Source organism: Bison bison, unplaced genomic scaffold (genome assembly GCF_000754665.1).
Source record: "Bison bison bison isolate TAMUID 2011002044 unplaced genomic scaffold, Bison_UMD1.0 scf7180017864492, whole genome shotgun sequence".
In the NCBI taxonomy this organism is placed as follows: domain Eukaryota; kingdom Metazoa; phylum Chordata; class Mammalia; order Artiodactyla; family Bovidae; genus Bison; species Bison bison.
In genome coordinates this window covers 2,238,548-2,252,401 of record NW_011495051.1, presented here as the reverse complement: position 1 = coordinate 2,252,401, position 13,854 = coordinate 2,238,548, and the positions used below count along the sequence as shown (strand labels likewise).

General features: G+C 54.6%; 2 protein-coding genes across 7 annotated transcripts in view; one reads left to right on the top strand and one right to left on the bottom strand.

Moving 5' to 3' along the window:
- The window catches only part of TLE2 (transducin-like enhancer of split 2), a 20,233-nt gene extending 16,132 nt beyond the window's left edge, over positions 1 to 4,101 (top strand). Inside the window, exons 17-19 of the mRNA XM_010863635.1 lie at positions 299 to 449; positions 1,981 to 2,057; positions 3,815 to 4,101. Of these exons, the coding sequence (XP_010861937.1) occupies positions 299 to 449; positions 1,981 to 2,057; positions 3,815 to 3,922 (336 nt within the window). The 3' untranslated portion in view covers positions 3,923 to 4,101. The remainder of the gene's footprint in view (positions 1 to 298; positions 450 to 1,980; positions 2,058 to 3,814) is intronic.
- Positions 4,102 to 4,929: 828 nt separating this feature from the next.
- The window catches only part of TLE6 (transducin-like enhancer of split 6), a 12,343-nt gene continuing 3,418 nt past the window's right edge, over positions 4,930 to 13,854 (bottom strand). For 5 of the 6 annotated variants that reach the window (XM_010863636.1, XM_010863637.1, XM_010863639.1 and 2 more), the window contains 13 exons: positions 13,609 to 13,650; positions 9,033 to 9,095; positions 8,648 to 8,942; positions 8,513 to 8,535; positions 8,173 to 8,233; positions 7,989 to 8,092; positions 7,861 to 7,898; positions 7,258 to 7,510; positions 6,918 to 7,168; positions 6,354 to 6,495; positions 5,794 to 5,944; positions 5,278 to 5,354; positions 4,930 to 5,106 (listed from right to left, as the gene is read on the bottom strand). In XM_010863636.1, coding sequence (XP_010861938.1) covers positions 5,002 to 5,106; positions 5,278 to 5,354; positions 5,794 to 5,944; positions 6,354 to 6,495; positions 6,918 to 7,168; positions 7,258 to 7,510; positions 7,861 to 7,898; positions 7,989 to 8,092; positions 8,173 to 8,233; positions 8,513 to 8,535; positions 8,648 to 8,942; positions 9,033 to 9,095; positions 13,609 to 13,650 — 1,605 coding nt within the window. In that variant the 3' untranslated portion in view covers positions 4,930 to 5,001. Of the gene's footprint in view, positions 5,107 to 5,277; positions 5,355 to 5,793; positions 5,945 to 6,353; positions 6,496 to 6,917; positions 7,169 to 7,257; positions 7,511 to 7,860; positions 7,899 to 7,988; positions 8,093 to 8,172; positions 8,234 to 8,512; positions 8,536 to 8,647; positions 8,943 to 9,032; positions 9,096 to 12,753; positions 12,905 to 13,608; positions 13,651 to 13,854 lie in introns of those variants that run through there. The other variant, XM_010863638.1, reaches the window with a different exon arrangement.

Sequence of the window (13,854 nt, the reverse complement as noted above, 5' to 3'; positions counted from 1 at the left end):
GGGGAGCTGCGGTGCTCGCTGGCTTCACCCCTTCCCTCCCTCCCTCCCAGAGCTGTTGTGCGTTCAGAGAAGATAATGGATGTGAGGCCCCGGGGCTCCATGTAATTCTGATTAATATTAATGATTCGACACGCAGTTGCCTGCTGCGCTCTGCTCCAGGCCCAGGGCCAGCTGCCTCTCCATGCAGGAGCTGCAGTGGCAGAACGTTGGACCGCTCCCTTCCTCCCCGGGCCCCCCAAGCTCTGGGCACCCCCCACCACATGCCAAGGGGTTTTCTGTCTCCTCTCTTCACCCCTAGATTTTTTCCCTGGGCCACTGCCCTAACCAGGACTGGCTGGCCGTTGGCATGGAGAGCAGTAGTGTGGAGCTCCTACATGTCCGGAAGCCCGAGAAATACCAGCTGCATCTCCACGAGAGCTGCGTTCTGTCCCTCAAGTTCGCCTCCTGTGGTGCGTCTCTGGGGCTTGGGTGGGGCCTCTGGGAGCTGGGGCGCTGGGGCAGGGTTGCCAAAACATAACGACGACAAAAACTCACAACAGAAAACGAGGATGCCCGATTACATTTGCATCTTAGATAAACAGCACATCACTGCTTAATAGAAGTATGTCCCTACTGCATGGGACATACTCTAACTAGAGGTCCCAAACCTCGGGATCTATTGCCTGATGATCTAAGGTAGAGCCGATGTAATAATAATAGGAATGCTGCTGCTGCTAAGTCGCTTCAGTCGTGTCCGACTCTGTGCGACCCCATAGACGGCAGCCACCAGGCTCCCCTGTCCCTGGGATTCTCCAGGCAAGAACACTGGAGTGGGTTGCCATTTCCTTCTCTAATGCATGAAAGTGGAAAGTGAAAGTGAAGTGGCTCAGTCGTGTCCAACTCTTAGCGACCCCATGGACTGCAGCCTACCAGGCTTCTCCGTCCATGGGATTCTCCAGGCAACAGTACTGGAGTGGGGTGCCATTGCCTTCTCCAATAATAGGAATAGTGCACAATAAATGTCATGCGCTGGAATCACCCTGAAGCCACCCCCTCTTACCTTGTTCCCCATGGAAAAATTGTCTTCCATGAAACTGGTCCCTCGTGCCAAAAAGGTTGGGGATCACTGCTCTAATGGACAAAGAATTTGTTAGCATGTCTCAAGCACCTTGTGGGATATACTTGTACACTAAACAGCACATAATTTATTAGCATAAGTATATCCCCAAAATGCATGAGCTATAATTTATACTATTTTAGTGCAGATAGATCTCAAATATTGCATGGGATATACTTACACTAATTTTTTTGTTGTTTTCAGTATTGATATATCCCAAGTAGTTCATGGAACTTACATATACTTAAAAAAAACAAACAGAGGGACTTCCCTGGTGGCCCAGTGGCTTCCAATACAGGGAGCCTGGGTTTAATCCCTGGTCCGGGAACTAGATCCCACATGCCCTAACTAAGACCTGGCACAGCCAAATAAATAAATATGTGTTAAAAAATAGATAATGAACTATTTGGGACCTACCTGTACTAAAAATGATGCGTGGTTGATCTTAGGTTCAAATGTAACTGAGCACCCTGGTTTTTCTTTTTGTTTTGCTTCTTTCCCTGCATTTTGGCCACGCCACATAGCTTTTGGGATTTTAGTTCCCCGAGCAGGGATTGAACCTGGTCCCTCAGCAGTGAAAGCACGGTCTAACCACTGGACAAGTAGGGAACTCCCGGGGCACCCTATTTTTATCTGGCCAGCCTCTCTTGGGGCTCCCCCTTCTTGAAGGTCAGTTGGAGCTCTTTGGGACCTTGGGTTCACTGTCTGGCACTCGGGGGTAAGGCTGGAGCCTCAGCAAAGGGGCTTCCTGTCCACCAGGGGAGGGCAGAGGTGCAGGAAGGGGAGGGAGAGGCAGACCAGGTTGCTCTGTCTCTGTCCGCCACCCCTAGCCCTGGCTTCTTCCAGTCCACCTCGCTCCTGAACTCCTCACCCTCCTCCCTCAGGGCGGTGGTTCGTGAGCACGGGGAAGGACAACCTGCTCAACGCCTGGAGGACGCCGTACGGGGCCAGCATCTTCCAGGTACTGCATGTCTGAGGTTTCCGCCCCCCACCACCACCACTGCAGGACGCCAGGTGCCCCAGGACCCAGAGAGGGGTGGGGGTTGAACAGGGGAGCGTCCTCAACAGCCTGGAGCTACTAAAGCAGGCGGTCAGCCTGAAGGCCACATCTGTGCACAAACTGTGTTATTAGTTGTGAAGTGAAGTGAAGTTGCTCAGTCATGTCCGACTCTGCAACCCCATGGACTGTAGTCTACCAGGCTCCTCCGTCCATGGGATTTTCCAGGCAAGAATACTGGAGTGGGTTGCCATTTTCTTCTCTAAGGGATCTTCCTGACCCAGGGATTGAACCCAGGTCTCCCGCATTGTAGGCAGACGCTTTACCATCTGAGCCACCAGGGAAGTGTTGTGATAAATCCATATAAAATTCACCATCTTGACCATTTTTACATGCAGGGCTCAGTGGCATTAAGTACATCCACACTGTCCTACAACCATCCCTACCATCATCTCCAGAACTTTCTCATCTTCCCATACTGAAACTCTGTCCCCATGAGACACTGACTTCCCATCCCCTGGCCCCACCATCTACTTCCTGTCTCTGTGGATTTGATGACTCATGTAAGTGGGATCACACAAAATTTATTCTTCTGTGTCTCGCTTCTCTCACTGAGCATCACATCCCCAAGGTCCATCCATGATGTAGCAGGTGTCAGAGCTTCCTTCTGTTTTAAGGAATATATAGAGGCTAATATTCTACTGTGTGGATGGGCCATACTGTGTTCATCCATCACCTGTTGGTGGGTACTAGGGTTGTCTCCACTTCTGGGCTGCTGTGAATTGCGCTGCTGTGAACATTCATGTACATTCTCCTGTGCATGCTTGTTTTCATTTCTCCTGGGCAGATATCTTGGAATGGAATTGCTGAGAGTTGTTTAATCTTTGGAGGAACTGCCAGAATCTTTCCCAAATTTTTCATTCCCACTGGCAATATGGAAGGGTTCCGATTTCTCTCCATCCTCCACAACACTTACTCTGGCATCTTTCTTAGAGCCATCCTGCTCGATGAGGAACAGTTTTTACATTTTTTAAAGGGTTGTTAGGGAAAAAAAAATAGTAGATGATGTAACACTGACTGATTTCGTCCTTGCACTTACGGGCCAGAGCTCATTGGACTTAAATGAGCTTTCAGGTAAAAGCCTGAAAATTTACCACTGGGCCCTTTTCAGAAGTAGATTGCTGAGGGAATTCCCTGGTGGTCCAGTGGTTAGGACTCTGTGCTCTCACTGCCCAGAGCTTAGGTTCAATCCCTAGTCAGGGAACTAAGATCCCTTAAGCTGCATGGACAAAAAAAGAAACAGTTCTAAAAAAAAAAAAAGAAACAGTTTGCAGAGTGCTGGTGTAGGTCATCCTACTTTAAGCCTTAGCTGTCTTCTGTGCTGTGTGACCTCATGTCTGGTACACACCCTCTCTGAGCTTCCCAGGAGATGGTGGTTCTCCTGTTCTAGGGAACTGAGGTCCTGCTCTTCCCAGGAGCATCATCACTGTTCTCTGGAAGAACTGTTACCCTCCTTCTGTCCTCATGGCTAGGCTCCCCGTGTTGGGCCCCAAGTCCTGTCTCAGCTCCGGCCTTGACCATAGCTCACCCCTGGAGACAGGCGCTGCCCCAGTTGCCTTGTGTCTTCCCTCTGAATGTGCAGGTGGTCAGGAGCACGAGCCAGACCGTGCTGGCCTTGGCCGCGCCTCACTCTCCCCTCCCCCGCCCTCTCCTGTCCACAGTCCAAGGAGTCCTCCTCCGTGCTCAGTTGTGACATCTCCGGGAACAACAAGTACATCGTGACAGGCTCTGGGGACAAGAAGGCCACTGTGTATGAGGTGGTCTACTGAGACCCCCTTCTTCCTGCATCCCTGGCCTGACTCCCAGGGGAGGGTCATTCCGAACCTCCCCCCTACTCCTACCATGAGCCCTAAATCTCATCCATGCTCTGGCTGACCCCTCGTGTCCTCCCCTGCTGAATGTGGGGCCAGATACACAGGAGGACCTTGGGGAAATAAATGTATTTATCAGAACTGCCTTTTTGTTTTGGGTTGGGGAACTGGGGACATTGCTCATTCTGGAGGGACAGGGTGAGCAAATGGTGATTTCAGAACCTTACTTAGTGGGTGGAAAAGTGCTGGCCAGCAAGAGCCACCCCCAGTAAACCAGTCTCTCCTCCTCGGCACAGCTGACATTGGGGCTGCATAATTCCCGGTTGGGGAGCTGTGCCAGGCCCTGTGGGGTGCTGAGCAGCATCCCAGCCCCTACCCACTCAATGCCAGGAGCACAGATGTCCCCAGACATGGTCCCCTGGGCTTAGACTCACCCTGGGGAGTAGAAGCCCTGGTCTATATGGACACGGGTATCTTGGGAAGGACTGAGGAGCCACTCCCGGGCTGTGCAGGCAGGGCTGGGAGCATCTCTCCATGAGATCACAGGAGCTCAGTGGAGCAGGAAGAAGGGCTCCAGAGACTTCCCTGGCAGTCCACAGGTTAAGACTCCACTTTTCCACTGCAGGGGGCATGGGTTCCATGCCTGGTTGGGGAACTAAGATCCCTCATGCTACACGTGCTAAGCCGCTTCAGTCTTTTTGCAATCCCATAGACTGTAGCCTGCCAGGCTCCTCTGTCCATGGAATCCTCCAGGCAAAAATACTGGAGGGGGTTGCCATTTCCTCCACACACTCAGGGAAAAAAATAAGGCAGGGGGCTCCATGTCCAGTTCTCTTGACGGCAAGGGTCAGTGGCTCTGACCTGACTCTCAGGAGAGGTGGACTCAAATGTAGAGACCTGGGCTGGACAAAGTCCCTTCAAACCTCCATGAGGTGCCAGGGGACAGGACACAGCACTGGACCAGTGCTTTTTCCAATTGCTTTATTACACATGACAAAGATCGCTCATCGTGCGAGCCCGCCCACCCCGGCGAGCCCTCAGTATGTGAGCTGGTACACTGAGGCGTGGTCCCTGCACCCTGTGACGATCAGGTGGTTGCTGGAGGACACGTCACAGCACATGACAGAGGATCTCTCGGGCACCTGGGAGGGTTGGGGGGCAGAGCGAGGGACTCGCCCATTCTTGTTCTTAACATCTGCCCGTCCATTCAAACGTGGTCCCTTTTGGTGGGGGGCCTCTGCATTTGGACCCCCAGACCTGGCCCCTCAGCACCCAGGACACGCATGCGCCACCCTCCTGCCCTACCCTTGTACCTGGAGCGCCAGGGTCCCCGCGGGCATGCTGAAGATGCTGACCAGGTTGTCTGTCCCCACACTCACCCACCACTGGCCTGGGAAGAGGCATAGGGGGGCCCAGTCACAGAGAAAGCTGGCAGCTGAGGACTGGACCCCTCACACCTCCCAGAGTGAGCCCCTGCAGATAGCATCTCTCAGGGGAGTTCCTGCTGATGAAGGGCATGGTCAGGGGGGTTGGTCAGGAGGGGTCAGAAAGGGCTGAGAAGGAGACTTTCCTGGTGGTCCAGGGGGTAACACTCCATGCTCCCAATGCAGGGGCCTCAGGTTTGATCCCTGGTCAGGGAACTAGATCCCACATGCTGCAGCTAAAGATCTTTTATGCCGCAACTAAGACCCAGTGCAGTCAAATACATAAATATTAAAAAAAGAGAAGAAAGGGCTGGGTGGAGTGGGTCTGAGTGAGGCAGCGCCCTGTGGGAGGCTGAGGACCACTGGGGCCCACGGGGGACTCCCCGGTCCTTCCTGGCCACTCACCCACAGGGGAGAACTTGAGTTCAAGGATGGTGCCGTCCTTACACCCCACCATGCGCTTCTGGCCCCCGAGGCTGGGCTGCAGCCACTGCTGGCCATTGGCCGTGCCCACCAGCACCCAGTCCTCATGGGGGCTGGGGGACAGGCTCATTATCTGGGGAGAAGACAGCAAGGAAAACATTGGTCAGGTCCTAGCCAGGTCAAGAGGTGGCAGGAGCCCAGGAACCCACCCTGGGGGCCTGACCACCTGCCCGCTTCCTGGCTGGGAGGCACCAACAAGCAACTTCACATTTCCGGCCTAGGTTGGGTCATCTACAATATGAGTGTGGTCCACTCTACCTTACCAGATTATCACAGAGACTCAGAATATGATCCCTTGATACAGAGTACAAAAGCATCCAATGTTATCTGGGCAATGGAGGGGGATGTAGCTAAGCAACCCTCTCTTCATAGCATCACGGAGACTTGAGGTACCACTCCCCCTGCCCTTCCCCCAGCATCAACCTCCTTCAGTCCCAGGCCCAGCTGCTACTGACCAAGCAGGACCCATCCCAGCTGCACACCTGAGATTCAAACTGGTATTCTTGGGGCTCCCCAGTGGCCCTCAGATCCCAGCACCGCAGGCAGGCATCCAGACCCCCCGTCCAGACGTGCTGGTTTTTAACAGCAATGCTCTTGGCACCGTTCGGATGTCCAGGCAGGTCCCTGGCCCAGGAGAGGCATAGGGTGGGAGGTCAGAGCTCAGACTTTAAGCTCTGCACCCCCGGGGACACCCAATCACACTCCCCAGGGGTGAGTCTAAGCCCCAGGGGACCATGCCTGGGGATATCTGTGCTCCTAGCATTGAGTGGGTGAGGGCTGGGATGCTGCTCAGCACCCCACAGGGCCTGGCACAGCTCCCCAACTGGGAATTATGTTGCCCAATCACATCAGGGTGACAGATGGGGAAACGAAGGCAGACAAGAAGTCCCACAACAGGGCTTCAAACAAATAGCCCAGCCATGACATGAACCCAGGTCTTCAACTCTCCAACGTAAGAGTTCCCAAAGGAGAGGGACTTTGGCCTTGAAACTGCTGGGTTCCTGCTCAGGGGCCGAGACAGGAAGAGGCTCTCCCCTGGGCCACACCTGACCACACTCCAGTCCCGCAGGTCCCAGATCCTGACGCTGCCATTGGTGAAGCCAGCAAAAGCCAGGCTGTCCTCGGGGCTGGCAGCCAGGGCCTGGCAGGTAAGGCCCGCGCAGGGCAGTTCGGCTCTCACGCGCAGGGAAGGCGCCGTCAGGTCCCACAGGCTCACACCAGCCAGGTTGTGGCCGCCCGTGAGCAGGGTTGTGCTGTTTGAGAACAGCAGGCAGGTGCGCAGGTAGGCCCCTGGTGTCTGGGGTGGGCAGAGTCTGAGGTGAGCTTCCTCCCCTGCAGGGGGCAGGGCACTCCCAGTTCCCACAAGCCCCGCCCCAGAGCCCTCACCTCTACTCTCAAGAAGCTCTCTGGAAACCTGGCCTTCATCACCTGGCCCACCAGGCTCCACACCTTGACGCCACCCCTGCTGCAGGTGAAGGCGTGCCGGGTGAAGCTGCTGATAGCCGTGGCCAGCACAGGCTCCCCATGTTCTAGTCTCCGCATCTTCTCCACTCTGTGTGGAACCGCCAGCTTCCTGGACTGCCAAGGCAAGGCATCAGGCCTATTCCATGTGTTTTCAAAGTCCTCGAGGTCCCAGCATCTTGAGAGAGAAGGCCTCAGAATCAGCAGCCTGCCTGAGAGCTTCTCTGCCTGGAGTAGGGCACCCAGCAAACCCCAAAAGGGCTTCCTTCCTCTTCAGGTTTACGGATTCTCTCAAGCCTCATTTCTCCAGCACACTCTACATCCCCCAAGGTCCTACACACATTCCTCCAGGTATTCTCTGTCTCCTGTAATGGAACACTGCTCCCCTCTGCCCTGAATGCTTTGTCCTATCCCAAACTCCTATTCATCCTTCAAGATCCTAAGCATTTTGCCCCTTCCTCCAGAAAGTCTTCTCATCCCTACATCTGGGCTTCCCTAGCCTCAGACCACAGGTTGGGACATACTTACATGGGCTTCAGAAATTGATAGGTCTTCCTGGCAAGCTCCTGTGGGTGGATGAGGTCACACCTGAGCCACATCCTCCTCCTGTCTTGACCACCTCCCCCCTAGCTTTTGTGTGGAGTGCAAGGTCTTACCTGGGCCATGTGGGAGAGCATCTCCTGTCCTACAGCACCCAGGCTTGGGCTTCCCTCTCGGGAGCCCTCAGAGGAGCTGGGAGAGGGCGTGGGTGGGAGGAAAACTGGGCAGAGACAAGACTGAATCAGTGGCAAGCATGCCCCCTCCCTCCCAGGGCGGACTGCCCTTCTCCCCGTGGATTACCCAGAGTGTCCTTGGGAAGCATTTTCACTCCCAAGTATCGTGGTCCTGGCTCCTGGCTCTCCTGCCCATGGGAATTGGGGAAATCAGTTCAGACCAAAGATGTGCCGGGGTTAGTCTGAGAAGCGGAACACGGTGGGAGGGTCCAGGCAGTGTAGACAAGATGCTCTAGCTGCCAGAAGTCCCATCCTTCCATTGAGGCCGAGCTGCAGGTATTCTCTGAGGGTCTCCAAGGGGTAAGGGGGTGGGCAGGCCAATCCCACAGGCACCCAGAGGTCCCTACCAGGGAGCCCAGTCAAGACAAAGCCCTCTCCTCTGGGTACTGAGGATTCCAGTTACTTACATGGCCTGGCACCTGGTCTGTCACTAGGATGACAGGAAGGGATAAGGGAGAGAAGGCAGGGCAAGCAAGTTCAGCAGATGCTGCCTCTCCATGTGGCCTGAGCCCCCCTGTCCCCTCACCCCCAGGGAGGCTTACTCCTGTGTCTTGGGTGCTCTCCCTGGTCCTGGGTCCCAGCAAAAATCTCCCAGAGCTGCTCCGTCAGAATATCCTGTGAAAACTGGGGCTCCAAGTCCCAGCACGGCTGCGTGTCTCGCTGGCGGACTGTGTCACTGTTCACTCTGGGGGATCGCTGGAACCAGTCAGATGACCTCATGACCAGGACGTCTTCGAAGTCTAGATCCTGGAGACTGGAGGTCTGTGGGGGCGTGGCCCCTGGGTGCTGGGGGTCCTGGCTGGGTTGCTCACTGAGGGAGGGCTGGCTCCCCTGGTTCTGGAAGCGCAGGGTCGTGGGTGAGGGACACAAGGATGCACCCTTTGCCCCAAGCCCATCCCCACCCTCCTGGAGGACCCAGGAACCTACCTCTCCGAGCTGGAAGCCTAGGGATTGGCTGCAGGTCTCCATCATCTGTAGGAAGTTTTCTGCCTGGAGGGGAGAAGGTCATCCCATTAAAGCTTCATTAAAGGACAGCCCTGGGGGACCTCCCTGGTGGTCCAGTGGCTAAGAGTCCACACTCCCAATGCAAGGGGCCTGGGTTCGATCCCTGGTCAGGGAACTAGATCCCACGTGCTCCAACTAAGTTCAAATGCTGCAGTTCAAGATCCAGCATGCTGCAACCAGTCAACCCTTTAAAGGAAATCAACCTGAATATTAATTGGAAGGACTGATGCTGAAGATGAAGCTCCAATAGTTTGGCCACCTGATGTGAAGAACCGACTCATTGGAAAAGACCCTGATGCTGGGAAAGATTGAAGGCAGGAAGAGAAGGGAACGACAGAGGATGAGATGGTTGGATGGCATCACCATCTCAATGGATGTGAGTTTGAACAAACTCCAGGAGACAGTGAAGGACAGGGAAGCCTGGTGTGCTGCAGTCCATGGGGTCGCAAAGAGTCAGACACGACTGAGCGACTGAACACCAACAACAAATGCTGCAACCAAGACTGAAAATCCCGTGTGCTGCAACTAGGACCCAGTGCAGTCAAACAAATAATTTAAAAAGAAAAAAAACCCTTAAGGACAAACCCGTTTCAACAAGCCAGTTTCCTCGTGGACAATATGGGGTACACCACCTCCCTTGAACGTTTTTGGGTGGATTTGTGGTCACCCAGCAAAAAGCAAGCTCTTGGTACCCAGAAGGCAGCCATGACCGCAGGTGACAAAAATCGAGCCCTAACAACCAGTCACCACTCTAAGATAGTCAAGTCATCAAACTCACATTTTCTTGGGCCCAAATGCCATTGCCACTTAAAATGGCTTCAAGAAGCAAAGCCCTGTTACCCAGGTCCCCCCCGTGTGGGGACTGACATTTGAATTTGCTGAAATGTTGCAAAGATCCTAAGAAATCGATGGTTTCCTCTTCAGGAGCAGGGCTGGCAACAGGGCAGCCAGGGAACCTGACTGGTCACTTATTTTACATTTAAAGTGGAGCCAAGGCTTCTCTGGGGCTTCCCTGGTGGCTCAGAGGTTAAAGCGTCTGCCTGCAATGCAGGAGACCTGGGTTCCATCCCTGGGTTGGGAAGACGCCCTGGAGAAGGAAATGGCAACCCACTCCAGTATTCTTGCCTGGAGAATCCAATGGACGGAAGAGCCTGGTGGGCTACAGTCCATGGGGTCATAAAAAGTCGGGTATGACTGAGTGACTTAACTTTCTTTCTTTAAAGCTTCTCTGATGGTCCAGTGGCTGACTCTGTGCTCCCAATGCAGGGGGCCTGGGTTCAATCCCTGGTCAGGGAACTAGATCCCACATGCCACAAGTAAGACCTCAGTACAGCCAAATAAATACTAAAAAAAAAAAAAAAAGTCAAGCAGTGTGACTGCTACCGATTCCAGGTTTAAGTCAATAGTTTCTGTGGTCACGGAAGGCTCCCTAAATTTTCTTTCTCCCTCCCAGAAGGTTGCCCATCTGTTCCTTTAGGACAGGCTCCCTCCTATGGCGCATTCTACTGCTTTTCTCCGCAAAGCTTTTCTGGCCCAAGTACTAGAATCGATTTTAACCTCTCCATTTTAACCTCTCCTTCCTTTGCACAGACAGGCTGCAGGTGGCTATTTAAATATAAAGTTCAGTATAATTAGGAATGCGGGCACTTCCCTGGTGGCCCAGCGGTTACAGGTTCTCTCCCTAGTCAGGGAACAAAGAGTGCACATGCAGTAGGACGTGGTCAAAAAAATAAAATAAAATGCAACCCTGAGGCCCACCGGCCACATCCAAAGGCTCAAGAACCAAGGACAGGGATCTTCCTGGTGGACCAGTGGCTAAGACTCCAAGTTCTCAGTGCAAGGGGTCTGGGTTTGATCCCTGGTCAGGGGAACTAGATCCCACATGCCTCAACTAAGACTTGGTACAGTCAAATAAATAAAAAGAACCAAGGGCAGCAGCTCCTACAATGTTCCTGGCCTCCAGCCGAGGACACAAACCATCCAAGACAGGAAGCACCCCTACAGTACTGCCAGGAATTCGCTGTGGAGACCCACCTTCTCGGGCTGATAAAAGGCTCTGTGAGAATGTGCGTATATGCAGCTATATTTAGTCCAGGAAGACTAAATATAGTGATATTAACAATGTTCTAGACCTGCCTGCTAAGGTTGAGTCCTTGACATGTGGACGGTGCCACTTGATTGCCAACTAAAATGTAAATAGCCACACATGTCCCATGTCTACTGCAGAGGAGGACACGGGTTTGGTCTTTGGCCTGTGGCTTTGGAGGCAGTGCCCATGGGCTTTACCAATGCACATGCCTCTTCTCCGTGGTGGATACCAAGATACTGTTTGGCCCAGGGTGAATTCCGAAATCCTGGGGAAATGTTCTGATTCACAGAAAGAAATAACTGCTAAGGAATGTGGCGTGGGTGCTGACCATGGCTCTTAGTTCTGTTGAATGGGCACCACTGAGGTTCCCATTCTGCAGATGAGAAAACGAGGCTCAGAGCCTCAAAGTCAATTTCCCAAAGTCAGGATATGCGGTGGCTGGGCTGTGTTTACCTGTCCCCACTCTCAGCCTAGTCTCATTTCCTGCCTGTCACTGGGGCGGACAGGATAGGGGAGGGAGAGGCTGGGGTGAGGACCCCCTCCCCGAGCCCTCGTAGCTCCAGGCGGCTGCTTCCTAGGGCAGCCAGAGATGGATTCCCCAGCTGGGCCTCCCAGCAGCACAAGGCCCAGGGGAGCCTTCCCCAATTCGCCCTGGCTCGTTAATGCGCAATTTACTGGCACTTTAATGCACTCAGCATGAAAAGTGCTGCTCCCTCCTGCCTGCGAGCTGGCCCTCCCTGGGGAGAGCTGTGTGCAGGCGGGCTGGGGAGCACGGGCCCTGCTGCTGCTGCTAGGGATTTTAAATGCACATCGGGGGAAGCTGGTAGAGGAGGGACTGAAAACAGGAGAGGGGGTGGTGGTCTGTGCAGAACCAGGAGTAAGCATTACCTGGGGCTCTCTGTGGGGGGAGAGGTGCTTGGTGGAGACCCTCTGGGATCCTCCTCAGACCCTTCGATGCTCAGCACCTGCTATGAATTTCCTCCTCCAAACACATCCCCACTCTGCCTGTTTCTCACCACCAAACCTTCCCAGTGATCAGCCTCCCACACCTGGATAGTCCTAACTGGACCCCAACTCCTGTGCCTCCTCCCCGCAGCAGGCACCAGAGGGTGCTGGTGAGCATCTGAGTCAGGGCCCGCCCCCTCCTCTGCCCACAGCCCTCTAGGGCTCCCACCTTCCCCAGAGCAAAAACCCAAGTCCTCCTGCAGCCCACAAGACCCTGCGAGACCTTCTCCATCCCCTCCCTGCCCTTCTGTCCGCCCTCTCTCCCCCTTGCTCACTCTGCTCCAGCCACACGGGCCTCCTCACTGTTCCTCCAGCATGTCAGGCACAGTCCTGCCGCAGGGCCTTTGCACAGGCTGTGCCTCTGCCAGGGCTACTCCTCATTCAGATACCTATCCTCCTGCCTCCTCTGATCTCCTTCAAGAATTTGCTCAAATGCCAGAGTCGTCCCTGACCACCCTGAATTGTAACCTACTGCCACCTTGGTACCCCCCTCCCTCCACATCCCCTTGGGGCTGCTTAATTCCACCTCCCACCATGCCCAGTCCTCACCATCTGACACTTCTGTTTACCAAGTTCCTCTCACCCCGAGGGCAGCGGTTTGTCTGTGTTCTCTTTTGCTATTTCCCTGGCGCCTACAACCGTACTTGGCAAGGAGGTGATGGATAAATATCTGTTGAATGAATAACCGTGTTCTGCTTGCTTCCTGGCCCCTCCTCCTCACCCCGCTCTACTTTGGATCTGTCTTTCCCTGTTCCCTGAGCTTCTCACCCCAGGCTCTGCTAAGTCGCAGACATGGCCCTGGCCCTCCGCCAGTCACATGTGGCACAGGCGGAAAAGTCCTGCCAGTGCCCAGGAGAAAGGAGCCAGGTGGCGGGAGGACAGGCGGGGTGGAAGCTGTGCTTCAGCTTGGGCAAGGCGCCCCATGTGGGAGGAGGGGAGGCCTGGTGCAGGCCTGCTCTCCCCTGCCAGTGTGAGCCAGGCCGTTGAGAACCTCAGATACATGGAGACTGCATTCGGCTGTGCCTGGCACATAACGGCCCCTTCCTAACAGAAGTAACTGACCTGTGAAGTGCTGACAGGCCCCTGGCCTTCTCCAGCCCCATGGGGATTGGGAGCAGGCTCAAAAAGAGAGGCACAGGATCAGAGATGCACTCCTGAGATGTGGGGCTACCTCATATCCTGGGGTTCCACTTCAGGCCTCACCCCCTCTATCTGCAGCCCTCCCACCTCCCAGGGGGCAGGGGGAAGCCCAAGTCTTCCCCTGCAGCCTGCTGGGGCCTGCACCACCTGCCCTGTCCCTCCACCACCTGCCCTGTCCCTCCCTGCCTTCCTCTCTCCCCCTTTCTCCTGCCATGCAAGGAGGGCAGCCCTCCCTCGACACCCAAGCTCCCGTCACTCATTCACCTGCTTGAGATGCTCCTGGATCCCCTGCTGGATTTTCAGGACCTGCAAAGACACCAGCAGTCACATGAGGCAGTCGACGGACATGAGCAAGAGCGCAAGACTTAGTGTTGTGCGGCCCTCTCCCCAGCTGTGTGACCCGGGACAAGCTGTGATACGTCTCTGGTCTCTGCTCTCATCAAGTGGGATACGGCCAACCATACTCAGAGTGGGAGGTAATTAGGGAGACCCCTGGCTGTTATGCTTTCA